A 27,179-nucleotide genomic window follows, 5' to 3' on the forward strand; every position below is an offset into this window, starting at 1 on the left:
TACCAGTATATCCACAGTATCACCCTGTAGAGATATACGTTAAATTTAGTCTTTATTCATAATTCTCCCCACCCCCCCTCATCTCACCCCAGCAAGGGGGCAGAGCAGTCATGTTGGGGATGTGGGGTACCGATCCCTGCCAGCTAGTCTTTCTGTGACCGCTGTTTCTCCAAAGCAGCTAGTGAGAGGGAGGGTGCAGAGCAGCACCTTGAATCATTAGTTAAACGGGTCGTGAGAGAATGTCTGCAGGAGAGAGAAGCTAGCAAGCCTCGTGAACCCCCACCGGAGCCTCTGTGCTCTCTATCAGGTGAGAGGCAGGCCCACGAGACGTGGGAGTCTTCCCAGCCTAGCTACCCATCCGTTCCTCCCTTGTATAGCGAGTCGGAAGCAGAAGATCTGGGGATGGGCTTCAAGTACGCCCTGGTTCCTCCTTTAGTGAGAGCTGTAAGGTAAGCTCTGAATTGGGAAGTTCCTGTAACTTCTCCAAAGCACAGACAATTTTTCAAGCAGCTCAATAAGGAACGTCAATATTTTCCCTTCCTCAATCTAGTAGGTGACATAATCTGACGAATGGTGCAAAATGGACAGAAATAGTTCTATGCAGTCTAAAATTCTAAAGCTGTATCCCTTCAAGGAAGAAGAGGTTAAACATCTTGAGTTGGCTCCCTTGGTGGACGCAGCGCTGATAATACTCATTGGGTATGTGACTCTTCCTCTGGAAGACACTGTCTCCTTCAAAGATCTCTTGGAGAGACAGATTGATTCTGATCTGAAACAGATTTACTTAACAGCGGGTACGGCCTGTAAATCAGTCCTTGCCTTACCTGCAGTCTCTAAAGCCTTGGAATCGTGGTCACAAGTGAAGTATCCAATAACTCACCTATTCAAGAAATCAGGCTGGCATGTGCATTTCTGGGGGAGGCTTCTATTGATGTCATCCGCCTGGTGGCCCAGGTTATGCTGGCGTCGGTCACAGCCCGTCGTGCTTTATGGCTGTTTCCCTTTTTTGGCGGATGCAAGCTTGGTGCCGAATTCCCTTTGTGGAAACATTTATTTTCGGCAACAAGCTTGACAGCGCCATAACCCAGGCCACTGGTGGTAAGTCGGGGTTCCTCCCTCAGGATAGGCGCTTACAGAGGCGCTCTTTTCCAAGAACACCGATCACGCGAGGGAGACGTGCAGTTACAGGCCTGGCCGGGAGTTTACAAGATCCTAGAAAACCAGGCAGTCCTCTTTTAAAAATAAACCCACAAAGGGTGGTTTCTTTGGCAACCGGGATTCCACCAAGTCTTTTTGAGATTGGGCCCTCCAGGCATGCCAAGTGGGGGCTCGTCATCTCTTCTTTCAGCATGTCTGGGCGGCCTCAATCCAGGACTTTTGGATCGTCAAAACGGTCTCCTCAGGTCACACCTGGGCCTTCGGCAGCACTCCCAGGCTCAGATTTATGCATACGACTCTTCCATGTTCAGAAGAAAAAAATCAGATCATGTTAGCCTAAATAATCTCTTTATTGAAACCAGGCGCAGCCATCCCTGTTCCAGACGACGAACGAGGCAAGGGCATGTATTTTCCTCTGTTTAGGGTACAGAAAAAGAACGGCACATGGAGACCAGTCATGGACTTGATCAATCTCAACCACTTAATTTGAAAATAAAAATTCAAGATGGAGTCTTTACTAACGATCCAGCAGTCGGTTCATCCAGAAGACTGGTTGGTGTCAATCGATCTGAAAGACGCCTACTTCAATGTTCCGGTGGCAGCGGACTTCCAACAGTTCCTTCGCTTTGCAGTAGGCAATCAGCACTTACAATTTACCCGTCTCCTCTTCGGTCTAACAACATCACCTTGTGTTTTCTCCAAGGGTTTGTTAGCTGTTGTCCAAGTCAAAGGGGTTTGTCTTCATCACTACCTTGACGACCTCCTTCTCCTAGCTCAAGAGAAAGGTGAACTTTTAGAGCACAGGAGTCTGGTCATCTCCACTCTTCAAGAGTTCGGTGGCTCCTGAATCTGGAGAAGTCACCTGGAACCCGCACAGTCCCTTGTGTTTCTCGGTGCCCACTTCAACACGGTGGAGGGCACTATCTCACTGCCTGAGAAGATTGTAGTAATCCGAGACAGAATCCGCTCAGCTCTCGTTTCGTCTCATCTCTCCACTCTCCAGTGTCTGAAGGTGATTGGCACCATGGCAGCCACTATTCCCATGGTGAAGTCAGTGGCACAAACTGCCCTTCCAGAAGGGGTTCCTTCAACAATGGAGTTCCGACAGCAAGAGTCAAGCGCATCCACCCTACTCCAGTTGTGAAGGGGTCCCTCCTTTCCACCTTCACAATTGCCACTCAATCCTTCCCATCACGTGGGTCACGATAACCTCAGATGCCAGCAACCGAGGCTGGGATGCTCCTTTCCTTTCGGAAGTAGCACAAGACAGATGGAACCCTTATTCTATAGGGATTGTGTCCAACATCCTGGAACTGCGGGCTGCCTTTCAGGCGTTTCTGGCGTTCCATCATCTAACAAAAACTCATCAGTGATCTTCAGGTTGGACAATACAACTGCGGTGGCCTACATAAGGAAGCAGGGTGGAACCTGCAGCTGTTCCCTGCTACAGGAGGTGGAGCCAATCATTAACTGGGCTCAGAGGAACTTGTCCAACATCTCAGCAGTCTACATTCCTGGGATCAAATGAACGAGTGGTCTCTCCACAAAGAGGTGTTCGAGTGGCTTCTGACCCTGGGAGTGTCTTCAGAAGTAGACCTCTTTTGCATCCCCATGCAATTGCAGTTGACTAAATACTACTCGAGTTTCTGGCATCCTCAGGCATATGGGATTGATGCTCCCACAGACCAACGGAGGTTCAGCAAGGTATACACCTTTCTTCCAGTACCTGTGATACTCTAGTTTCTCCGCAGGCTCAGAACAGAGGAGGTGGAAGTCACAGCAGTAATTCCGTTCTGGCCCAACAAGCCATGGTTTCCTCTCCTAACACTCAGTTATCGAGACTCAGTTCCCCTGCCTCTACTGTCCCAAGGCAGGGGTTGGTTCTTGAGAGGGGAAGGCTCAAGGCAGAAGAGGCCATTTCGACCCTCCTTAATGCCAGAAAAAAAAGCACCAATAGGGTCTATGAATATATCTGGACCAGGTTCACAGGTCACATGTCTTCCAGGCCTAATCCTTGTAGCACTCCGGCAGTTCAGGATATCCTTAGCTTCCTACAATCAGGTCTAGACCTGTCCCTAGCAATGAGCTCACTTCAGGTACAAGTATATTCCATCTCCGCATTCACAGGAGTTTCATGGGCTAATCACTCCCTTGTTCGCCAGTTCTTCAAAGGTGCCATCAGGCTTAGACCTCAAAGGAAGCTGAGGTTTCCCAATTGAGACCTTCCTCTTGTTCTGGATTTCCTTTCTACGCTCGGATCAAATCCCAACAAGCCTCCATCTGTGAAAGATCTTACACTCAAGACCGCCTTCCTGGTGGCTTTTACTTCAGCTAAAAGAGTGTCTGAAACCTAGGGTCGAAGGAGCCTTTTCTAACTTTTTTTCCAGACAGAGCTGTGTTAATTCCCTTGCTGGGGTCAAACCCTAAAGTAACTTCATGAAAATCAAGAAATTGTGATTCCCACCTTTTAGGTCAACAGAAAGTCAAGATGTCCATCCCTTTGATGTGAGGTACACTCTGAGACAATACCGGGAAGTCACGGCACCCTTTAGACAAGCAGATTTTATTTTCATCCTTCTGCACTGAAAAAAACAAAGGAATGCAGGCTTCGGTTAGATCCATTGCTGCATGCATAGTACAGACCATTCAAAGAGCTTATAAAGCAAAGGGCTTGGCTCCTCCAGAAGCAGTGACTGCATACTCAACTTGGAGTATCTTGACTTCTTGGGCGGCTTCTCGACATGTTGCTCCTGAAGTAATCTGTAGAGTGGCTTCCTGGTCGTCTATCCACACATTTGTGTCTCACTACTGTGTTGAACCAGCTGCCTTGTCATCCATTAATTTTGGCTTGCAAGTACTGTCGGGTAACGGTGTTAAATTTGTTTTCTTTGCTCAGCATTTGCCCACCCGGGTGTATTTGGCAAGTTATTTCCCACACGTATGCTGCCATGGAGCCTGTCAGGAAAACTGAAAAATTCCTATAAAATACTTATCGGAATTTTCCTTTCCTGATCGGCTCCATGGCAGCAGAAGTCCCTCCCAATGCTTGGAGTAGGCTAGTTACGGAACATGGCTGGTAGTCCAGAGCAAAGATTTATGAGAGAGGTGTCCTATAGGGTAGTTATGGAGGCAGGGCTAACCCACACGTATGCTGCCATGGAGCCTATCAGGAAAGGAAAATTACAGTAAGTATTTGATAGGAATTTTTTTTTTTTTTGGTTCAATAGACCTCGATGGCGAAGCTGCAGAAAAACATGTAGTGCGTTTTTGTGCTTTTTAACCACTTTGGGACCTGCGCACGACTATATATGTCCTCTTTTTGAAGAGGGATATCTCGGTAATGGCAGCAGCTGCTGCCACAACCGAGATATCCATCTCTTCAGGCGACGGTCCTGTAAACAATAATGCTGGTCTGCGCGGCGGATTCGCAGCGAGATCACCGTTATTGGCGGCGGGAGAGGGCCCGCGGCTCTCCATGCCCTCCGCCGCTTACCAGAGCCGTCGGCAGTGGCGGAGGCGATCGGGTCCTTCTTCCTGCTTGCCATGGATATGAGTGAGGGCAAGATGGCCCCCACCACGTCTCTATAGCATAGCAGGGCGAAAAAGGCGTCAAAACGTCACTTCCACCCATACGTCTTAAATGAATTTTTTTTTAATTGCATTTTAGAGCGGAGTCCTTTTTGTACCAGGGTGAAAGCGGTGTAAAAACCACCCCTCCCCCCACTATCTTCAGGGAAAGAGCTCTGCTTCAGATTTGGGCCCTGTTCTGACATGTCAGAGGATGCGGACCAGCTCCTTCGGACAGTGAGGTTAATTCCGTGTCTGGGTCAGCGCAGGATAAGGTACTTTTTGAAGCACTTACCACCGCAGTGCAGGATACTCTACAAATAAAGATACGGTGGGGACATCTACTGGGGTGTCTGTCCTTTTTGGGTTCCACAAGCCGGCCCGCACTGTTAAGGTTTTTCTTTACGTAACTATTTTTAGATGTTTATATACAAGGAAGGGGAACGACCGCAGCAGGCCTTTTCGGTTCCAAACACCCATGGCGGTCCGTTACCTTTTTGAGGTGAGTTTTTTTCCTGAGGAAATTGGTCAACTCCCCCGATTGTGGCCCTCCGGTATCCAGGTCGAACAGGGTAACCTCTATTCCGGTGGTGGGGGACTCCTGTTTTAAAGCACCCTGCAGACAGGAGGGCCGAGGCCGTGGCCCGATCCTCGTCCACAGTAGTGGGATCAGCATGTCAGCCTGTGTTGGCCACGTCCCTGGTGTCACGGACACTTACTGAATAGGCAAAAAAAAGTGCACCACGAGTTGGAAAGGCAACAGGCTTCCCCGGTCTGCGGGGACCTGGCCGACCAGTTGGTACAGGGCATCAGTATGTCTGCAACGTGGCCTTAGATACTGCCCCCTTGCTGTCCAGAGTCTCGGTATCTGCTGTGGTACTGTGTCACCTGATTGGCTAAAATGTTGGTCTGCGGACCAGACATCTAATGAGGCTTGGGTGGACTTGTCAGCCAGCGAGGCTCCCAAAGCCTCTCTCACCCTGGATGGACATCTTTAAAAAATGTCACTGGAGGTATGAGCACTCTGTTCCCACAATCCAGTAATGGTAAGGAGCCACGCCGTAGGCCAGGGCCCTCCTTTTCTGCTTATAATCGTTTTTCTATCCGCCAGCCCGCAGGTAAGTGTTCCCAGGCTGGCAGGGGGCGCGCTAAGGGAAAAAGAAGAAATATTCATGTTTTTTCCTAAACAGAACATGCCTGCAGGCAAATCTGCGGCAGCATGGAGGTTTTTCTTTTTCCCCCGCCCGACTATGGGGTGGGGGGTCGCCCTTGATTGCAGCTCGGTGGACTTTTTCCCTCCAGCCTTCATCTCCTTTCCGGCTCGCCGGTCCGCCTTCTTTGGGGTAGTGCAGGACCTGCTGATGTGCAGGGTGGTAGTGCCTGTGCCGGCATCAGAAGGGTTCATGGATTCTACTCCAATCTGTTTGTAGTCCCAAAGAAGGGAGGGGTTGGTCCAGTCCTGGATCTCAAGGCCCTCAACAGCTTTGTGAAAGCACAAAGGTTTAGGATGGCAGCTTTCGCTCTGTGGCCGCTGCACTCTATCCGGGGGATTTTTTTCTACCATCCTTGGACTTTGAGGATGCATTTATTGCAGCCCCCATATACATCAGGCATTGGATGTTCTGCGGTTTGCAGTATGGGTGAGCGCTACAAAATGGTAGCTCTCCTTTTTTTCCTTTTGGCCTGGCGTTGGCACCAGGAGTTCCTCCAAGGTGCTCGTCCCGATTCCAGTCTTGCTGAGGCAACAGGGGATCGTGATCATGGGCTATTTGGTCAATCTCCGTCTGAGACCAGCTTCTGCCTCAGAATTAAGGGAGGATCGCCAGTCAAACTCTTCTGGAGTCCGTTGGGTTCTGAGCCTCCAGACGTCGGTGTTGGTGCTGACTCTACACCCTGGCATACCTGGGCTTGATCGTGGACTTCTCAGAGGCGAGGGTTGTTTCTCCTTTCGCAAGTTGCAGGCTCTTCAGGCTCTGCATCACGCGGGTGGTGGTCACTGCACTTTTGCATGCGAGTCCTGTTTCTCGTAGTTGGCACCTTCGAGACGATGAGACGATACCGTGTGTTTATTTCCACACTTGAGTCTTGCGATCGAGATTCTGTCGAATTGGGACACTTCTCCATTGCCCTTGTAATGTCAAATCCGGGTGTTCCGTCTAGTTGGGTATCCATGATCTGGTGGCTGAGGCTTCCGGCCCTTTTGTCCGGGAAGTCGTTCCCTTTTCACTGGAAGGTAATCACGACGGACGGGTGGGAGTTTGGGCTTACAGTCGACACAGGGTCACTGGACGCAGGAAGTATCCCACTTGACGATCAAAGTGCTCCTTCGGGTCGGTCAGGCGGTGCACCTCTACTTGGTCACAGGGGCTGCGGGAACATCCAGTCAGGATCCAGTTGGAAAACGCCACAGCGGTGGCATATGTCACCCATCGAAGGGGAACAAGTCGCTCACATCCTGCGGTGGGCAGAGCGGAATTTGCTGGCTCTATTGCCCGGCCAGCATCTGAGTCGTCAGATGCTGGACCATGGGCTATGGTCGCTACACGGGTTGTGTTTCGACTCCTTAAACCGGAGATGGGGGATCGCCAGATGTGGATCTCCTGGTTTCTCGACTCAATCGGAAGTTCTTTTTTGGAGGTTTGTGGCCGAGTCCAAAGATCCCTGGGCGGACACGTCAGACGCATTGGTGGTCCTTTGGGGACGGTATCGACTACGTTGGGCCTTTCTCCTGCAAATACTCTTCCTCGTCTGCTTCACAGAGTAGAGGATGAGGGGATTCCAAAAATTCTAATTTGGCCCAGTATGGCTTCAGCGTCCTTGGTACTCCGCGTTAGTAAGACTGGTGGCGGATGTTTCTTGGCAACTGCCAATGCGAGAGGACCTTCTATCGCAAGGTCATGCATATCATTCTGCTACAGTCCCTGGACTTCACATCTATCTGTTGGATACTGAGTGACTGAGGCCTATCGTATTCGGTGATTTCCACCATGCAGAGGGCCCCAAAGTCATCTTTTCTGAAGATTACCTTCGCACACGGAGGGCCTACATCTCTATGGTGGAAATGGAGTGGCGTTCGCGTACATATATTTTTTTTTCCAGAATCCTGCTGTTTTCTTACAGCGTGGAGTGGATAAAAGACTTGCTTTTTGCTCCATTACGGGGCTGATATCAGCCTTGGCTGTTTTCTTTCAGCTACCCTTGGCGGCTCATTTAATGGATGAGTACGTTTGTCCAAGGATTTTGACATGTGGCCCCGTCCGGCTCACTCACTGCTGCCTTCGGGGGATTGCATCTGGTATCCTTGGTGTTTCGGGAACCACCATTTAAAAACACTGGAGCGATTCCTTGTTGGCACTCTCTTCAAAAGTGTCTCCCCTACTTACTCCTCCACAAGGATAAGGTGGTGCTGTGCCCACAACCTTTGTTTCTACCCTAGGTTTTTTCAGCCTTTTTATCCTATTGGGGACATTGTGCTTCACCCTTGTGTCCTCGGCCGTCGCATTCCAAGAGGTTGCTTGCTTTCCTTGGGCTTGGCACGAGCTCTGCGGGTATATATGTCTGATACGGCTCTGTTTCAGAGGTCAGACTCGCTGTTTGTGGCGGTGACTGGTCCAACAAAGGCCTGGCGGTCTTTGGCCACCATTTTTCGGTGGATCAGACAGATTGTAATTCAGGCTTATGCCTTTAAAGGGCGGGCGCCTACCTTTCCTGTCACAGTGCATTTGACCGAGGCAATTGGTGCCTCCTGGGTTTTCCGACATCAAGCGTTTCACAGGTGTGTAGGGCGGCGACCTGGTTGTCCGTTCACACTTTCACTACTTTTTACAAGGTTGACCAGCATGCATCTGTGGATGCTTGCTTCGGCCGTAAGGTTTTGCAGGCGGCTGTTTAAGGTTGCAACTCCTCCGTTGAGGAGCTCTGTTTGTTGGGGTGAAGTTGGTTTGATTGCTGTTCCTATCCCCTCGTTTTTGACACTGCTTGGGGACGTCCCTAATGTCAAGATTAAGATGCTGTGTCCGTCCATGAACGAAAAAGAAAATAGGATTTTTGTACTCACCGTAAAATCTTTTTCGTGGACGGACACAGCACCCACCCCTCCTTTTTTTTTGTTTGTATTGCTTTTTGATGAACTGAGCTGCATGATGCAGGGAGAGGGGTTGTACCTAGAGGGACCACCTCCTGTGCGGTACTGTACAGTTTTTGATGTGTTTTTTAACATTTAACATACTTTTTTACCTAGTCCTCTCCTAATAGAAGGCTAATACCCTAACGTCAAGATTAAGATGCTGTGTCCGTCCATGAACTCGGAGAAAAGGATTTTACGGTGAGTACAAAAATCCTATTTTTTCCCGACGGGATTCCTCTCAAGCCTGCCTTGCATACACACGTTCAGGCCAAATTCCCGCCGGCCAAAGTGCGATGATGTACGACGGGACTATAAAGGGGAAGTTCCATTCAAATGATGTGTAAAGAAACCTGCGCTGGGATATCTGAGGTTAAGAGGCTGCTGCCTTCCTAGAAGACTGTCCCCTAGAGGGCAGAATGGATAAAGAATATAAAAGGGTAGGAATAGTGGCGCTGCCTAAGTGTATTACTACACCTAAAGGTCCCGATGCGAGTCTGCCTAGACCAAATGTGGTAAAAATGTGCTCCACTAAGTGCAGTATGGGCTGAACTGACTAAGGTCTATGTAGGTAGAGGTCCCACAAAGTCAGAAGACTAAGGGAGCATGAGCTCAATGGCCATCAGCTAAACTTGGAGTGCTAGGGAATGGGTGTAGCTAGGTGTTAAACCCAACAACTGTGCACTAGAAGTGTGCTGCTGACCAATGGGTGTCTGAGCTAGTATATCTCTATGTTGTGGACACTAACACAGTATGCAGACACCAGTAAATAAACACACACAGATTGCAAAAAGGGCTAATGAACAAAAGCAAATAATGTGAACCCTTATAGTGGTCCAGCAAACATTGTATGTGCAAATAAACACTATAAATAACTATAAAAGCCAAAAGCAAGCAGTAGCCAAAAACAATTGCATAGATAACACATGCATTAATGTTATATAATCAGCCAACAACACCAGTCCACCCTGTGATCTGCACAGGACGATGCTGTATGGAAACAGATACGGCTAGCTGGCAGCCTGTGAGAACCAATAGTATATAGTGTCTATGAATTTCCGAAAGGAGATAATATGAAAATGTGGAGATCTTGATGGAATAATTGGAGTCCAGTAAAGGGATCTGGCTGGTGGAAAAGGGGTGCTCCTGTAACACACTCCGACGTGCTCCCCTCCAGGTTCCCCACTCACCAGACAAAGGCCCCCTCTTGGGGTGACAGGCACGTATTGTCGGATCTTTTGGACGTTCCTCTACTCCAATTTTTCCTCCTTCCTTCCGATGGATTTCAGGCTTCCAGTGTCTCCACTCCTTAGCTGTCTCGATTCCTCAAAGGGAACAAAACCAGGAGCTCCAATGGTATAATAAAGTATGGCCAAAGAGTGTTGTCAAAAATTCTAAAGTATTTATTTAAAATAAGCAATATGACATAACCTGCAGTGAAACTGGCTGCTGCAGCAGATGTACCTAAGCCAAAGTCCACATGTAACTCCATTGCCGGAGTATGCAGGAAAAACACTAAAAATATATATATATATATATATATATATATATATATATATATATATATATATATATGCAGGTTAAAAAATTTGTAAAAATATAAATGAAAGAAAAGAAAAACAAAAAGGGGGGCCGTTGTCTGCAATATAGCAGCTCAGATGGCTGCTGATAGCCGGCGTTGGGTACCGTCACCTAGCTATAATGCACGACAGCGTGTGCTGTCTGAGTGTTTGGCTTGCGTTCCAGCCGAACCACCCGACGTTCACCCGGAAGTGACGTAGCACGTGACGCAGCCTGACGTACGTTTCGAATTCCGAGGACGAATCAGAATTCGAAACGTACGTCAGGCTGCGTCACGTGCTACGTCACTTCCGGGTAGAGGAACGTCCAAAAGATCCGACAATACGTGCCTGTCACCCCAAGAGGGGGCCTTTGTCTGGTGAGTGGGGAACCTGGAGGGGAGCACCGGGAGCACGTCGGAGTGTGTTATAGGAGCACCCCTTTTCCACCAGCCAGATCCCTTTACTGGACTCCAATTATTCCATCAAGATCTCCACATTTTCATATTATCTCCTTTCGGAAATTCATAGACACTATATACTATTGGTTCTCACAGGCTGCCAGCTAGCCGTATCTGTTTCCATACAGCATCGTCCTGTGCAGATCACAGGGTGGACTGGTGTTGTTGGCTGATTATATAACATTAATGCATGTGTTATCTATGCAATTGTTTTTGGCTACTGCTTGCTTTTGGCTTTTATAGTTATTTATAGTGTTTATTTGCACATACAATGTTTGCTGGACCACTATAAGGGTTCACATTATGTGCTTTTGTTCATTAGCACTTATTGCAATCTGTGTGTGTTTATTTACTGGTGTCTGCATACTGTGTTAGTGTCCACAACATAGAGATATACTAGCTCAGACACCCATTGGTCAGCAGCACACTTCTAGTGCACAGTTGTTGGGTTTAACACCTAGTTACACCCATTCCCTAGCACTCTAAGTTTAGCTGATGGCCATTGAGCTCATGCTCCCTTAGTCTTCTGACTTTGTGGGACCTCTACCTACATAGACCTTAGTCAGTTCAGCCCATACTGCACTTAGTGGAGCACATTTTTACCACATTTGGTCTAGGCAGACCCGTATCAGGACCTTTAGGTGTAGTAATACACTTAGGCAGCGCCACTATTCCTACCCTTTTATATTCTTTATCCATTCAAATGATGCCACCCTTTGGGCTGTTTTTGCTGATCTTGTATTGCCGCTTATTAGTAAAAGTTTGGTGAGAGACAATTCGCGCTCTTCAGTCTTCGTGCTTTCCAGATAATTTTCTGCTGTTCAGTAGGTGCTTGTGGGTTCGTATCTGTCTTATAGTGTGTGTAGTGAATTCTTATCTGTTTTTTCAGTGCGTTCTTGTCCGCTTGTTTCTGATTTTCAGGTCGTTCTTCATAGGCCTTGCTGTTCTTCAGTGCGTTCTGTTAGTTCGTTCTGACCAGCTGACCGTTTTCTAGCCATGTTGCCAGTACGTACTCGGCGAGTTTGTGCTGTGTGTGGGCTTGGTTTGGGGGTTTATGCTTTAACCCAAGTCCAGAAACATAGAAATAGGTTGTAGATGTTGGGCTTTTTGAGGTGCATCATATATAAAATCACTTCAAATGCATTTGATATAGAAATATACAAAATTATTTATATAAGAAACAACATAAAAGTACTCAAAGCAGTGTATTCAAAGACATAGGTGTACACAAAACATCCTATTATTAATGAATTCCTGTAATTCCATACATATCTTCGTCCATTTAAGTCGACTTGTTTCGCCGAAGTGGCTTCATCAGGAACGGACGTATAATTGTATTTATATAGATAGGATCATTATTATATCCGCTTTGTGTATATAAGACAAATAGAGAAAACATATTAGTGATACAGCATTTGACAATTTAATGTAAAATATTTCATATAAACATGGCTGTGTGCAAACAAGAAGGCAGGTGGAAAGCCCACACATGAAAGAAAACTCCCTACCTCTCCATATGAGCATGAGAATTCTATCGATGTAAGGACTACCCGAAACGCTGCGAAAACGCAGGTGGACCCTGTCCAATGTGCCAGATCACCCGTAGGTAGGGATTTGGTATATTTGACACAAAAAAAGAGGTAACCTGCAATATATTATACAAAGTTTCATAAGTGAGAGGAATATAGAGGAAGCACAGGAGTTCAAGCAGGTAGCTTTAAAAGAACCTTACTCACCTCACCTTTAAATGCTAATGATATTGGTAGCCTTGGACGGACCAGAGCAGGTAGCAGCCTAAACTAAATGGTGTATCGGGGGAACAGCAATATCTGAAATGTCATAAATTTGTAAATTAGAAAAAAGTATTAATCTTAGTGCAGTGGTACAAACCACACCCTGTTTGTACCCAACCTCATTTGAGTCCTCCCTCTCACTAGCGTGATGATGTTCATCCAAAGTTGCCCTAGATCTTCCACAACAAAACAGCGGTGGGCAGCGGAAGAAAACGCGAAAGGGAGGAGAGAGACTGTGATGGCGGGGAAGGATTAGGTCCTTTGGACGTCAAATTGACTACCTAGTCCACATGAGAAATCGGAAAGGGAATGAGAATCCCTGCAAGATATTGCCAAAAAAAGTGCTTCCCATCTGAACCAAAAACGGTCCCTCCTCGAAGCAATGGGTTCAATTGGAAGGACATATGAATCCTATAGATTTATGTGCCCTTCCATGGACATCGCCTATTTTACGAAAAGGCCTTTCAATACCAGTAGACCTTACTAGGCAAACACTGTATATATGGGACCGATTGATACCTATATATAAAATATCAAAACAGTTGAGCCCCATGACCCCTTTTTTTGGAACACCGGATTTTATACCAGCTTTACACCCAATCACCTTTGGGCCCTGGCACAAACAAGAACATAGGAGAATTGCTCAAGTACTTCAGACAGATTCATTATCAGTGGTAGATTCTCCGTTGACTAAGACCTCTCAGAACCCTGCGCAGTGGTTAGAGACATCAAGCCTTATGCTATATACGATCAATTCCATCGAAACAAGATTTCTATGCTGAACCAACCGCATTTGAATCTTTGTTATTACAAAAAGAACCACTGTCACACTCAATTTCTATAATATATTCTATCCTTTTGCTTTCAATTCGTCCAGATCTACCCCCGTTTACACGGAAATGGGAGAAAGAACTCCAAGAGAATATAGCTTTACCAGATTGGCAAAAAAGTTTCATTATGACTCATAAAACCTCAATAGACACAAGATCACAAGAAAAGGCATATAAGCTGGTGAGTAGATGGTATAGGTGTCCTTCTATAATGCACCAAATTAATCAAGATATACCTGACACCTGTTGGCGTTGCCATGAGGCAAAAGGTAGCATGCTACATGTCTGGTGGGATTGCCCGCCGGTAAGAAGGTTCTGGAAACAAATTTTCGATTTATATGGAAAACTGGAGGGTACAGTAATTTGTGCATCACCCAGAGTGGCTCTCCTAAACATGACCCCAGGTCCCTTAAAAAAGGCAAGAGATGAGGTGCTTGGATACTTCATTTCAGCAGCTAGAGTAGTTATCCCGCGATATTGGAAGACAAGGTTAGTGCCTTCCCTGGGGGAATGGGCGAAGGAATTGGAACGCTCTAGGGACTTGGAAAGCCTATTGGCACGGGAAATGGGAAGGGAAGAGCAGTTTTCTTATACCTGGACTGCATGGTCTGAATTTCGAAAGTCAGATGAATTCTTAAGCTGGGTTAAAGGGAACCATATAGATGAGTAGCCATGCTGGGGGGATTATCACTAGTGGATCATAACCCTTTTTTTACTTCCTATCTCTTTTATTTTATTCTTTTCTACCTCTCTCTTTCCCCCCCCTTGTTTTTTTTTTTGTTTTGTTTTGTTGTTTTTTTTTTTTTTCCCCCTCTATCTCCCTCATGTATGTTTGTTAGACGTTTTGGTTAAGATAATATGTATCATATTTGTATGCTTGATTGCTACGATTATAGTAGTAATGTATGTATAACTGGGAACTACTAGAACTTAATAAAACTCAGATTGAAAACAAAAACGGTCCCTAAATGGCTTTTGCCATGTGGACCTTTTATATCCCTCCCCATTGCCTTAACCAGGCGGCGTGTGACGTTACGCCGCGATGACTCAAAGCGGACGCCAAAAGGGGAGGGTCTGCGTGTCAGACTGATAGCCAGGGATTGGAACGAGGGTCCGATCTTGGATGGTGATAATGAAGGGGAGGAAGCAAGAGACTTCTCCCCCAACATACCCACAAGACTGGACACCACATTGTCTCAAGGTAGCTGTGGCACAGAGGCACCTCAGTGTGGGCAAACACTGGAAAACACCAACCTACCCCAACATAAAGGAAGGGGTTAGTAAGGAATAGGGCTTTCCCAGTGACGTAGCACAGTGTGCGTCAGAGGGGGACGAGTGAGGCCCGCCTCCCCTATAAAAGAAACATCAAGCTCGGGTGCGTCATTCGCGGAGCTGTGCTCTGAATGGACGGATCTTCTCATCGCTGGACCAATCGTGGGCGAGAACACCCGTAAACCCCATCGATGGAGAACTCACCGCCGCTGGATACAAGACAACGATGGATCAGGGAGCAGCAGGGATCGTCTATTTTTATTTGGTTTAATTAATAAAGTATTTTGTTCAACGGTGTGTGTGGTTTTTTTTCAGACAACTACTATTTTCACTTCCTTCGTGAAATGGTAGGGGTACAGTGTACCCCATTACCATTTCACACAGGGGGGGGTCAGGATCTGGGGGTCCCCTTTGTTAAAGGGGTCTTCCAGATTCTGATAAGCCTCCCACCCGCATACCCCCACAACCACCGGGCAAGGGTTGTGGGGATGAGACCCTTGTCCCCATCAACATGGGGACAAGGTGCTCTGGGGGGCACCCTCCCAATGTTGAGGGCATGTGGCCTGGTGCGGTTCAGGAGAGGGGGGCGCACTCTGTCCCCCCCTCTTTTCTGTGGCCGGCCAGGTCAACGTGCTCGGATAAGGGGTCTGGTGTGGATTTTAGGGGGAACTCCACGCCATTTTTTTTAAAATTTGGGGTGGAGTTCCCCTTAAAATCCGCACCAGACCTGAATGGTCAACTCTACTCAGGACCCCCAAACATTATATATATTTTATTAGCAGACACCCTAGGGAATAAAGTGGCGGCCATTTTTTTATTTTAATTTTCAACGGTATTTGCGCAAAAAAATTCTAACGCCTTTTTTATTTTTGACAAAAAAAAAAACGGTTTCATGAACTAAAAAATAACAAAGCAGTAAAGTTAGCCCAATTTTTATGGATAATGTGAAAGATGATTTTACACCGAGTAAATTGATACCTAACATGTCACGCTTTATTATTGCGCACACTCATGGAATGGCGCCAAACTTCGATATTAAAAATCTCCATAGGCGACGCTTGAAGTTTTTTTTTCAGGTTACCAGTTTAGAGTTAGAGGAAGTCTAGTGCTAAAATTATTGCTCTCGCTCTAACGCATGCGTCAATACCTCACATGTGTGGTTTGAACGGCGTTTACATATGTGGGTGGGACTTGAACGTGTGTTCGCTTCTGAGTGCGAGCTACTAGGGCGTTTTTATTTTTTATTTAAATTTTTTTACCTAATATTTTTCTTTTTGCACTTTTTTGTCCCTTTTTTTTTGGATCACTTTTATTCCTATTACAAGGAATGTAAACATCCCTTGTAATAGGACTGGTGTGTGACAGGTCCTCTTTATGGAGAGAGGCGGGGTCAATAAGGCTGGAAAGCATGGTATTGGAAAAAAAATAAAATAAAAGATCTCGTGCTTTCAGCTGCAATCATCATGTTCGTTCAGCACAGTGGTGTAGTGTATAGCACTTTGACCTAGCAGCAAAATGGTCGCTGGTTCGAATCCCGCTCGTGACACCATCTGCCTGGAGTTTGCTCTCCCTGTGCCTGCGTGGGTTTCCTCCCACACTATAAAAACATGCTGTAAATCGGATCCGGTCTAAATAAGCCCTAATATGCAGTAGTATATTTAGGTTTTGTGCTGCCCTAGGCCTCACTACATTTCTTCACCTCCTAATAGAAAAATGACCCACCCTTCCTGTCAAGGCCACACCCTGTTTTTGTATGACCCGCCCAGGAATTTTCAGGGGACACACACACTAGTAATGGGGGGGGGGCACTGGATTCCCTTAATTTGCATAGTTTTTCTCTCACTTCCTGTTTGGGGCAGGAAGTGAAGGCAAATCTCCCCAATTGGACACAGATAATACAAAATAAACTGACCGGGCCTATAACCCTCCCTCACTCTATCCAAAATTAAAGAAAATAAAAAGTGTTGATTATAGTTCTAGTTTAAGCACAAATTTCAAAGAGTTTTATTGAGAGACCTAAGAAAATATAACCATGCCAATAGGCCAGGATACAGCGTTGCTACTATGTATGAATGTGTGTGTTAGGGCCCCCCACAAACACCACCCAATGTTAAATAAACAATTTTCTTAATTTGCAAATAAGTATTATCTGCTCATTTTTGGGGGATGCCTGCACCCCTAATAGGGTGAAGACACCTCACAAATGTCACTTTCTACTTCAAATTCATTCACTTCCTGTCACATAGCCAAACAGGAAGTGAGGGTAAAACCTTGCTAATGTCTTTTGTTGGGGACACAGATCAATCTAAATAGTTTCCCATTATGGAAATTGCATTTTGCTGTGTACACCCCAAATTATTAGGAATCTTGGACGTTGGGGGTCCATTTACTAAAGGCAAATCCACTTTGCATTACAAGTGGACAAGCAAGGAAGAAAACAAAAAAACTTTGCTTCTACAGGATTGGATGTTAAAACCGTGAGTGCTTCCTCTCTGATTTTCAGCGACTATGCTTGTACTGCAGAGTGGCTTTGCCTTTACTAGACCCCAAGCGAACTAATCATTTGGGGTGTACACAGCAGTGCAATTTGCTTAATGGGGACACTAGTTGGATTGACCCCAAGAAAAGACATTGGTAGGGTTTTACCCTCACTTCCTGTTCAGCTGTGTGACAGCAGGTGAAGCCAATTTTAAGAAAAGGGACACAAAGCTCAACCAAAAAAAAACACAAGCAGGGGTTCTAACACTCGGCTTCCCTCAAACACCCACAATTAGAATAGGATTGCCTTGCGCTAGATATAAGAAAAGTGCTGTAAATCAGCACTTCAAGCCTGTCCACCAATAACCCCCCCCCCCCCCAACAGGCCATGTTTGCAGGTTTTCCTTCATCTTGCACATGTGCTTTAAAATTAAAAGACAGTCTGGACATCAATTCTTGATAAGAGAAATCCACAAAACATGTCCTGTCGGGGGTACTTGAGGGCTGAGGACCACTGCAGTAAAAAGAAAATACTTACCACTTTGTCTTTAATTTCATGGTGATTAAACATGGCAGCAAACTTTTCATGCGTACACACTAGGAAAGAAGCTTAAGACCCATACACACCATCAGATTATCTGCAGATTTTTGTCTTCAGATTTACCAAAACCATGTAGTACAAGGGCCTGCCTGATTGCATACAAATTGAAACTCTTAAGGTTTGACCTCCATATTATATGGTTTTGGTAAATCTGAAGACAAAAATCTGCAGATAATCTGATGGTGTGTATGGGAAAAATCACACCTAATTTGTTAGGCCAAACCTATTTCAGCTGCAGCTGTCAAAATTTGTAGCATGAAAAAGTAACAAAAAACAAACTTCAAAATTTGAAAGTAATTTTTATTGGTCAACAAAACAAGGAAAGCAAAAAAGACAAACAAACAAAAACACACACACAAACAAAAATACATTTAAAAAATCTATATAAACATAGGTTAACCGTCCCAACATCTTCAGAAATATTTTTGAAAATAAGGCAGCAGAGACAAATACATCAAATTGAACATCATTTAAAAATAAACAAAAAACATTGGCAAAATAAAAATAAACATGCTCCAAAACACATCTGTTTAGCAACAACATTCCTGCCAGCCTGCCCCTCTCAGGGCAGCTGAGGACTGCTCCATCCATGCTTTTTATAACGTGTGCTAGTAATGAAGCAATTGAAATCACATGAACAAATTTCAGTCTCTAGTTTGGGTGAGCTTGTAAGTGGTTACACCTGTTAACCACTTTAGCCCCGGGCCTGTTTTTCAGAGTTGGTGTTTACGAGACTAAGGCCCCTTTCAGACGTCCGCTCCGTCTGTCCGTTCATTACAAGTCCGTTAACGGACTTGTAATGAATCCCTATGGGGACGCGTCTGTTAGCGGATGGAGCATCCGCTAGCGTCCGTCAGTCGGGTTCCGCTTTTTCGAACGGAAGAAACCCTATTTTTCTTCCGTTTGGCGGAGCGGAACTGATGCAGACGGTCCGTCTGCATCAGGTTTCCCATAGGGGACAGCGGAGCAGAGACAGGGCGGTCCCTGCACTGTGTGCGGGGACCGCCCTATCCGCCGACAGCTGAGCGGGGATCCCCGCTGAGCCGACGGAGACACACGGAGCGGACCCGGAAACGGTCCGATCCGTGTGAAAGAGCCCTTAAACATTTTTTTTTGCTAGAAAATTACTTAAAACCCCCAAACATTATATATATATTTTTTTTCTAACACCCTAGAGCATGGGTGCTCAACCTGTGGCTCTCCAGCTGTTGCGGAACTACAATTCCCATGAGGCATTGCAAGCCGCTGACAGGTACAAGCATGTCTCCCAAAGGCTGAGGCATTATGGGAATTGTAGTTTTGCAACAGCTGGAGAGCCACAGGTTGAGCACCCATGCCCTAGAGAATAAAATGGCAGTCATTGCAATACTTTTTGTCACACCGTATTTGCGCAGCGGTCTTACAAGCGCACTTTTTTTGGAAAAAAATCACTTTTTTAAATAAAATAAGACAACAATAAATTTGGCCCAATTTTTTTATATATTGTGAAAGATAATGTTACGCCGAGTAAAATGATACCCAACATGTCACGCTTAAAAATTGCGCCCGCTCGTGGCATGGCGTCAAACTTTTACCCATAAAAATCTCGATAGGCGACGTTTAAAAAATTCTACAGGTTGCATTTTTTGGGTTACAGAGTAGGCCTAAGGCTAAAATTATTGCTCTCGCTCTAACGATCGCGGCGATACCTCACTTGTGTGGTTTGAACACCGTTTTCATATGCGGGCGCTACTCGCGTATACGTTCGCTTCTACGCGCGAGCTCGTCGGGACGGGGCGCTTTAAAATATTTTTTGGGGGTTTTCGCATTTATTTTTGTTTATTTTACAATTTTTAACACTGAAATAAAAAAATTATCACTTTTATTCCTATTACAAGGAATGTAAACATCCCTTGTAATAGAAAAAAGCATGACAGGTCCTCTTAAATATGAGATCTGGGGTCAAAAAGACCTCAGATCTCATATTTAGGCTTAAATGCAAAAAAAAAAAATGTTTCTTTAAGAGGCTGGGCGGGACTGACGTTTTGACGTCACTTCCGCCCAGCAGAGCTATGGGGACGGATGAAGGAGATTTTTCTTTCAGTCTCGTCCCTAGTCACCAGCCGAACGGTCCCGATCGCCTCCGCCGCTAAGGACGGCTACGGTAAGCGGCGGAGGGCGCGGGAGGCCCCTCTCCCGCCACCAATAACGGCGATCTCGTGGCGAATCCGCCGCGGAGACCGCCGTTATCGTGTACCGGACCGCCCACTGAAGAGATGAATATCTCCATTGCCGTTACCGAGATATTCATCTTTAAAGTGATGACGTATAACGACGGTGGGCGGTCGGTAACTAGTTAAGGATGTCCTTTAATTACTAACCCACCCACGCTCTATGAGCATGCTCAGAGACATCCAAGTGATTTTCACCCTCGAAAAGAAAGTAAAACATTTCTAACTGACTAAGTAAAAAAAGTAAAGTAAAGTAAAAAGTCCCGCCCACATATGTAAACACCGTTCAAACCACACATGTGAGGTATTGACGCATGCGTTAGAGCGAGAGCAATACTTTTAGCACTAGACCTTCTCTGTAACTATAAACTGGTAACCTGAAAAAAAAAAACGTTGCCTATGGGGATTTTAAAGTACTGAAGTTTGGCGCCATTCCATGAGTGTTTGCAATAGTAAAGCGCGACATGTTAGGCATCTATTTTCTCGGTGTAACATCATCTTTCACATTATCGCCAAAAATTGGGCTAACTTTAGTGTTTTGTTAGTTATTTAGTTTGTTTTTTAACCACTTGAGCCCCAGACCATATTACTGGTCAATGACCGGGCCAGTTTTTGTGATTCGGCACTGCGTCGTTTTAACTTAATTGCGCGGTCGTGCGACGTGGTTCCCAATCAAAATTGGCATCCTTTTTTTCCCCACAAATGTTTTTTTTGGTGGTATTTGATCACCTCTGAGTTTTTTCTTTTTTTTTGCTATAAACAAAAATAGAGCGACTTTTTTTTTTTTTTTTTACAAAAAAAAATAATTTTTACTGTTTGCTATAATAAATATCCCCAAAATTATCTAAAAATAATATTTTTTTCCCTCAGTTTAGGCCGATACGTATTCTTCGACATATTTTTGGTTCCAAAAAATCGCAATAAGCGTTTGGTTTGCGCAAAAGTTATTGCGTTTACAAAATAAGGGTTAGTTTTATGGCTTTTTTATTAATATTTTTTTTTTTACTAGTAATGGCGGCGATCAGTGATTTTTATCGGTACTGCGACATTATGGTGGACACATTTTTGGGACCATTGGCATTTTTCTAGCGACCAATGTTCTAAAAATGCATTGCTTACTATAAAAATGTCACTGGCAAGGAAAGGGGTTAACACTAGGGGCGAGGGAGGGGTTAATTACCGTATTTATCACGGTATAACGCGCTCCCGCGTATACCGCGCACCCCTAAAGTTGCCGTGAATCCTGTGGAAAAAAGTTTTTGTTGTACTTACAGTTTTGGTGTCTTGCGCGGCGTCCATCGGCGGCCTCGTCGGGTCCGGCGTCCGTCTGCGGCTTCGGGTGTCCTCTTCGTCGGGTCCAGCATCCTTCTGCGGCGAGGGAGGGGTTAATTACACTTGTGTCAAAAACACTTTTACTCTTGTCTGTGAGTCATGGCGCACAGACTTGGTAAATCAGCCCCAATGAGTCATTGAGACAATGTGCGTGGTGTCCAGTCTTGTTGGCGTGTTGGGGAGGAGTCTCTTGCTTCCTCCCCTTCATACGCCTGCAAATCACCATCGGACCCGCATTCCGATGGTTCATCGGGACTTCCGATCCCTGGCTATCAGTCTGTGACACGCAGACCCTCTCCTTTTGGCGTCCGATTTGCGTCATTGCGGCGTGACGTCACACACGTGTGGTTGACACAACGGGGAGGGATATAAAAGGTCCACATGGCGGAAGCCATTTTGGGACCATTTGGGAGCCTGTTAGGAGTCCGGACATTACAGCAGGTAGTTTTTGGTTCATATAGGAGGCTTTTTTGGCATTATCGTGCAGGGATTCTCATTCCCTTTCTGTTTTCTCATGTGGACTAGTCAATTTGACATCCAGAGGACCTAATCCTTCACCACCATCACATTCTCTCTCCTCCCTTTACGTTTTCCTCCGCTGCCCACAGTTGTGGAAGATCTAGGGCAACTTTGGATGAACATCATCACGCTAGTGAGAGGATGGACTCAGGTGAGGTTGGGTACAAACGGTGTGGTTTGTACCACTGCACTAAGATTAATACTTTTTTCTAATTTACAAATTTATGACATTTCAGATATTGCTGTTCCCCCGATACACCATTTAGTTTAGGCTGCTACGTGCTCTGGTCCATCCAAGGCTCCCAATATCATTAGCATTTAAACAGTTGGGTTTTAGGTGTGTAAGGTTCTTTTAAGCTACCTGCTTGAACTCTTGTGCATCCTCTATATCCCTCTCACTTATGAAACTTTGTATAATATATTGCAGGTTACCTATTTTTTTGTGTCAAATATACCAAATCCCTCCCTACGATCTGGCACATTGAACAGGGTCCACCTGCATTTTCGCAGCATTACGGGTAGTCCTTACATCTATAGAATTCCCATGCTCATATGGAGAGGTAGGAAGTTTTCTTTCATGTGTGGGCTTTCCATTTGCCTTCTTGTTTGCACACAGCCATTTTTATATGAAATATTTTACATTAAATTGTCAAATGCTGTATCACTAATATGTTTTCTATTTTTGACTTATATACACAAAGCTGACTGAATAGTGATCCTATCTATATAAATACAAATATACGTCCTTTCCTGATGAAGCCACTTCGGCGAAACATATCGACGAAAATATGTATGAAATTACAGGAATTCATTGATAATAATAGGATGTTTTGTGTATGTCTTTGAATACACTGCTTTGCATACCTTTATGTTGTTTCTTAAATAATTTTGTATATTTCTATATCAAATGCATTTGAAGTGATTTTATATATGATGCACCTCCAAAAAGTCCCACATCTCCAACCTATTTCTATGCTTCTGGACTTGGGTTAAAGCATAAACCCCCAAACCAAGCCCACACGCAGCACAATGATTACTGCGATCTGCTGAGGGATACCCACTGGTGGACACTAAAACTACAACCTTCCACTCTGGGAAGCACTGTGCCACCAGCAGGTGACCCATCCACTTTTGCAGAATCCAAGGGGATATAGACATTGTTTCAGAAGCGGCTCAAGATTTTTCACAACCACAACTTACATAAGTTACTTCCTGACCTTTTTTTTGCCATATGTTGGTTACCAATAACTAAAAAAAAGTTGCCTTCTGTAAAAAGCCCTTGCCTACTCGAGATCATATTGAGCCTTATACAATAATTGGCCAAACTTGGAGAGATTATTGCCTCCTTTTGACAACTTTGAAGCCTTGTATATACAGTATACAAGATATACAGTAAATGATGAGGTATCTTCCTGACACTTGTTGTTTTACTGGCTATTGGATCTCTTTCATCACTACTGCACACTTTGATTCATGATATGTATGATTAAAAAAAAGTTATAAAAATAAGATATTATGCAAATATTGGAAACATTAAATAAAGCATCAGTTCATGTTATATATTTATTACCACCACCCTGAAGGATTGGCTAGAATATGCTGCCACGTTAAACTCTAAAATCAATTGCTCACATGAGAAGGACTTGATTTCACCTACTTTTTCCTTTTAGGTGAACATCAGATGGAGCTTTTGGATTATGTAGCAGCTAAATTCCATGAAGAAGCTGGTGTTTTTAAACTCTTGGTAAATACTCTGCCATAACTAATAACTGTTTAGAAATGTATAACATTTTTATATTTACTATACTAACACATGAATATAAATCAGTGTTTAAAAATTAGAACACAAAGTTACAACTTGCTGATGAAACCCCAATACAGTCTTTTCCACATCTAAGCATTATTTAACAGCTTGCCGACCAGCTGCCGTCATTATACGGCGGCAGGTCGGCTCATTCCTGCAAATTGCCGTACCGGTACGACGGTCAATTTTAACAGCTATAAAAGGTGCGCGCCCCCACTGCATGGCGGGGGAGCTGATGTGTGTGGCTGGCGGCCATGAAGGCCGCTGGCCACCCACGATCGCTCCACAGAAAGCCAGAACGGGGATCTGTCAATGTAAAACAAACAGATCCCTGTTCTGTCAGGGGAGTACAGAGTGATCATTCCTAGTGATCAGGAACAGCGATCTCTGTACTCCTAGTCTGTGCACACCCCCCACAGTTAGAAACACCTCCCTAGAGAACACATAACCCCTTGATCGCCTCCTAGTGTTAACCCCCTCCCTGCCAGTGTAATTTTTACAGTGTAATTTTTACAGTTATCAGTGCATTTTTATAGCACTGATCGCTGTAGAAATGTCACTGGTCCAAAAAAAGTGTCTGATCTGTCCGCTGCAATGTCGCAGTCCAGCTAAAAATCACTGATCACCGCCATTGCTAATAAAAATGACATTAAATTCCCTATTTTGTACACGCTATTTTGTGCAAACCAATCAATATACGCTTATTGCGATTTTTTTTTTTTTTTTTTTTTTTTTTACCAAAAATATGTAGAAGAATAAATATTGAAGAAAAAGTTATTATTTTTTGGATATTTATTATAGCAAAAAGCAAAAAAATATTATTTTTTTTCAAAATTGTCTGTCTTTTTTTATTTATAGTGCAAAAAATAAAACCACCAAAAGAAAGCTCTATTTGTGGGGAAAAAAATAATTCAATTTTGTTTGGTTACAGCGTCGCATGACCACGCAATTGTCAGTTAAAGCGACGCAGTGCCGTATCGCAAAAAATGGCCTTAAGTGGTTAAAGATAGGAGGTTATTATTCTGTGCCACTTTCAAAAGAATATAAAATTATCTGTTCCTTTGTGATCTTTTGTGTATTACAAAACCCTTAAAGTATTACATACACTGCCTCATGTTATAACTAAAAACATGAATGTATTTTATTGGGATTTTATGTGATAGACCAACACAAAGTGTCATATAATTATGAAGTGTAAGGAAAAAAATGTTTTTCTCAATTTTTTACAGATAAATATCTGAAATGTGTGGTGTTCTTTTGTATTCAGCCCCCTTTTACTCTGGTACCGCCTAACTAAAATATAGTTTCCATCACAAGTCACTTAATTAGTAAATAGAGTCCACCTGTGTGTAATTTTATCTCCGTATGAATACAGCTGTTCTGTGAAGCCCTCAGAGGTTTGTTAGAGATCCTTAATACACAAATAGCACAAGGTCATCAGACTGGGGCCATGGATCCACGAGGTCAGGCTGGTTAGCAGGGGACATGTCACAGGGGTCAAGCCGGACAACTAAAACAGGAACGGAATACAGAGAGCCCTAAAAAAAAATTGAAAGCCCCACCTGGCCGATCAATGCAGTTTATCCAAAGGGTGGATTGAACCTCTTATGCCGCGTACAAACTATCGGACATTCTGACAACAAAACTGTCAATTTTTTTCCGACAGATGTTTGCTCAAACTTGTCTTGCATACACACAGAAGTCAGCAAATGTCAGATGGAGCCTACACACGGTCGAAATTTCCGACAACATGCTCCCATCGAACATTTTTTGTCGGAAATTCCCACCGTGTGTACGCGGCATTAGACCAGTTAGAAAGGGTGTAGTAGAAGTAGGGTTGAGGCCAGGTTACAGAAAGCCCTGAATTAGAAAAAGTAGGAGGCTCAATGTTTATGAGCTGGACCGGCACAATTATTGCAGTGGCCGACCGAACCGCCTCACCAAGTGCAGCGACTGTCTGAATCGCATCACCAGAAAGTCCAGAATATGAAAAAGCAGGAAGTTCAATGGGCATGGGCTGGACTGGCATAATTGATGCAGTGGCTGACTGGGCCGCATCGCCAGGTGTAGCGACTGTCTGAATCGCATCGCCAGGCATAGCAACTGTCTGAATTGCGTCACCAGGTGTAGCAACTATCTGAATCCGCATCTTGCGGACAAGTTAGTCTGGCTGTGCATCCAAGGGGGTTTAGCGACAGGCTAAGGTAGAGGTAATCCAGGGGACTTAACTTCTGAAGATTTAGAGGAAGTTTCCAAACAGGGCTCAAGACTATGAGACAGTGGATAAGCTTGGGTTCTAGGAGAGGGTTCACGCTGTGGCAATTGGCTGGAGAGGGGACCTGTAGAGAATTCAATGGACTTGTCAGTTTCTTTTGCTATAATAGAGTCATATAAAGGTACATGGTTATGTAAACTGTAGTCACATTTGGAAACCTTGTCATGATCAGGATCTGAATAGGACTGTAATAAAGGTACGTGACTGTTACTGGCCACACAAGAGTTATACAGGGGCAACTGGTCAGCGGTTTTAATGCAATTCTCGATGCAGGTCTGGGACCAGGACCCAATCTCCTCTGCATCCCAGTCTATGTGTGGGTTGTGAAGTTTAAGCCAGGGATACCCTAAGATAAGGGGATAAGCAGGAGCTGAGATCAAGTAGAATCTGATGGTTTCCTTATGAAATTCCCCAATGGTCAGGGCAATAGGTACAGTGCACAAGGTCACCAGGCCCATGAACAAGGGAGAGTTATCAATGGCTAATGCCGCGTACACACGATCGTTTTTCGGCATGAAAAAAAACTTTGTTTTTCAGCATGTCCAAAAAACAAAGTTTTTCCAACTTCATCATTAAAAACTATGTTGCCCACACACCATCGTTTTAGAAAAATGATGAACAAAGCGTGGTGACGTACAACACGTACGACGGCACTCTAAAGGGGAAGTTCTATTCGCCTTTGGGCTGCTTTTAGCTGACTCCTTGTTAGTAAAAGACGATTCCTGCTGTTTTGTCTGTTACAGCGTGATGAATGTGCCAACTCCATTATGAATGTGAGTTTTACCTGAACGAGTGCTCCCGTCTCATAACTTGCTTCTGGGCATGCGCGGGTTTAAAACGTTGTTTTTGCCCACACGATAATTTTTTACAACCCGAAAAACAATTTTTTTTAAAACGACGTTAAAAAATGCAGCATGTTCGAATTTTTTTTTGTCGTTTTTTAGAAGCCGAAAAACGATGTGAAGCCCACACACGATCATTTTAAATGACGTTTTAAAAAACGTTGTTTTTTTTCATGCCGAAAAATGATCGTGTGTACGCGGCATAAGACTGAGAACTGTCTGTGCACGTTAGTCACTGGAATCTGTAGACGGTGTGCTAGGTCCCTATCAATGAAATTGCTAGCAGCATCAGAATCAATAAAATCTGAGAGGTGATGAGAAAAGTTGGCAGAGCTAAGTTGTGCATGAACAAATA

The 27,179-nt window shown here is 44.7% G+C and overlaps 1 protein-coding gene across 6 annotated transcripts in view; it reads left to right on the top strand.

Annotated features, from left to right (window-relative positions):
- Positions 1–27,179, top strand: part of DMC1 (DNA meiotic recombinase 1) — a 530,416-nt gene that overhangs the window by 290,371 nt on the left and 212,866 nt on the right. For all 6 annotated transcript variants that reach the window (XM_040359476.1, XM_040359477.1, XM_040359474.1 and 3 more), the window contains one exon: positions 23,574–23,647. In XM_040359476.1, coding sequence (XP_040215410.1) covers positions 23,574–23,647 — 74 coding nt within the window. The remainder of the gene's footprint in view (positions 1–23,573; positions 23,648–27,179) is intronic.

This window comes from Rana temporaria, chromosome 7 (assembly GCF_905171775.1).
Source record: "Rana temporaria chromosome 7, aRanTem1.1, whole genome shotgun sequence".
Classification (NCBI taxonomy): Eukaryota; Metazoa; Chordata; class Amphibia; order Anura; family Ranidae; genus Rana; species Rana temporaria.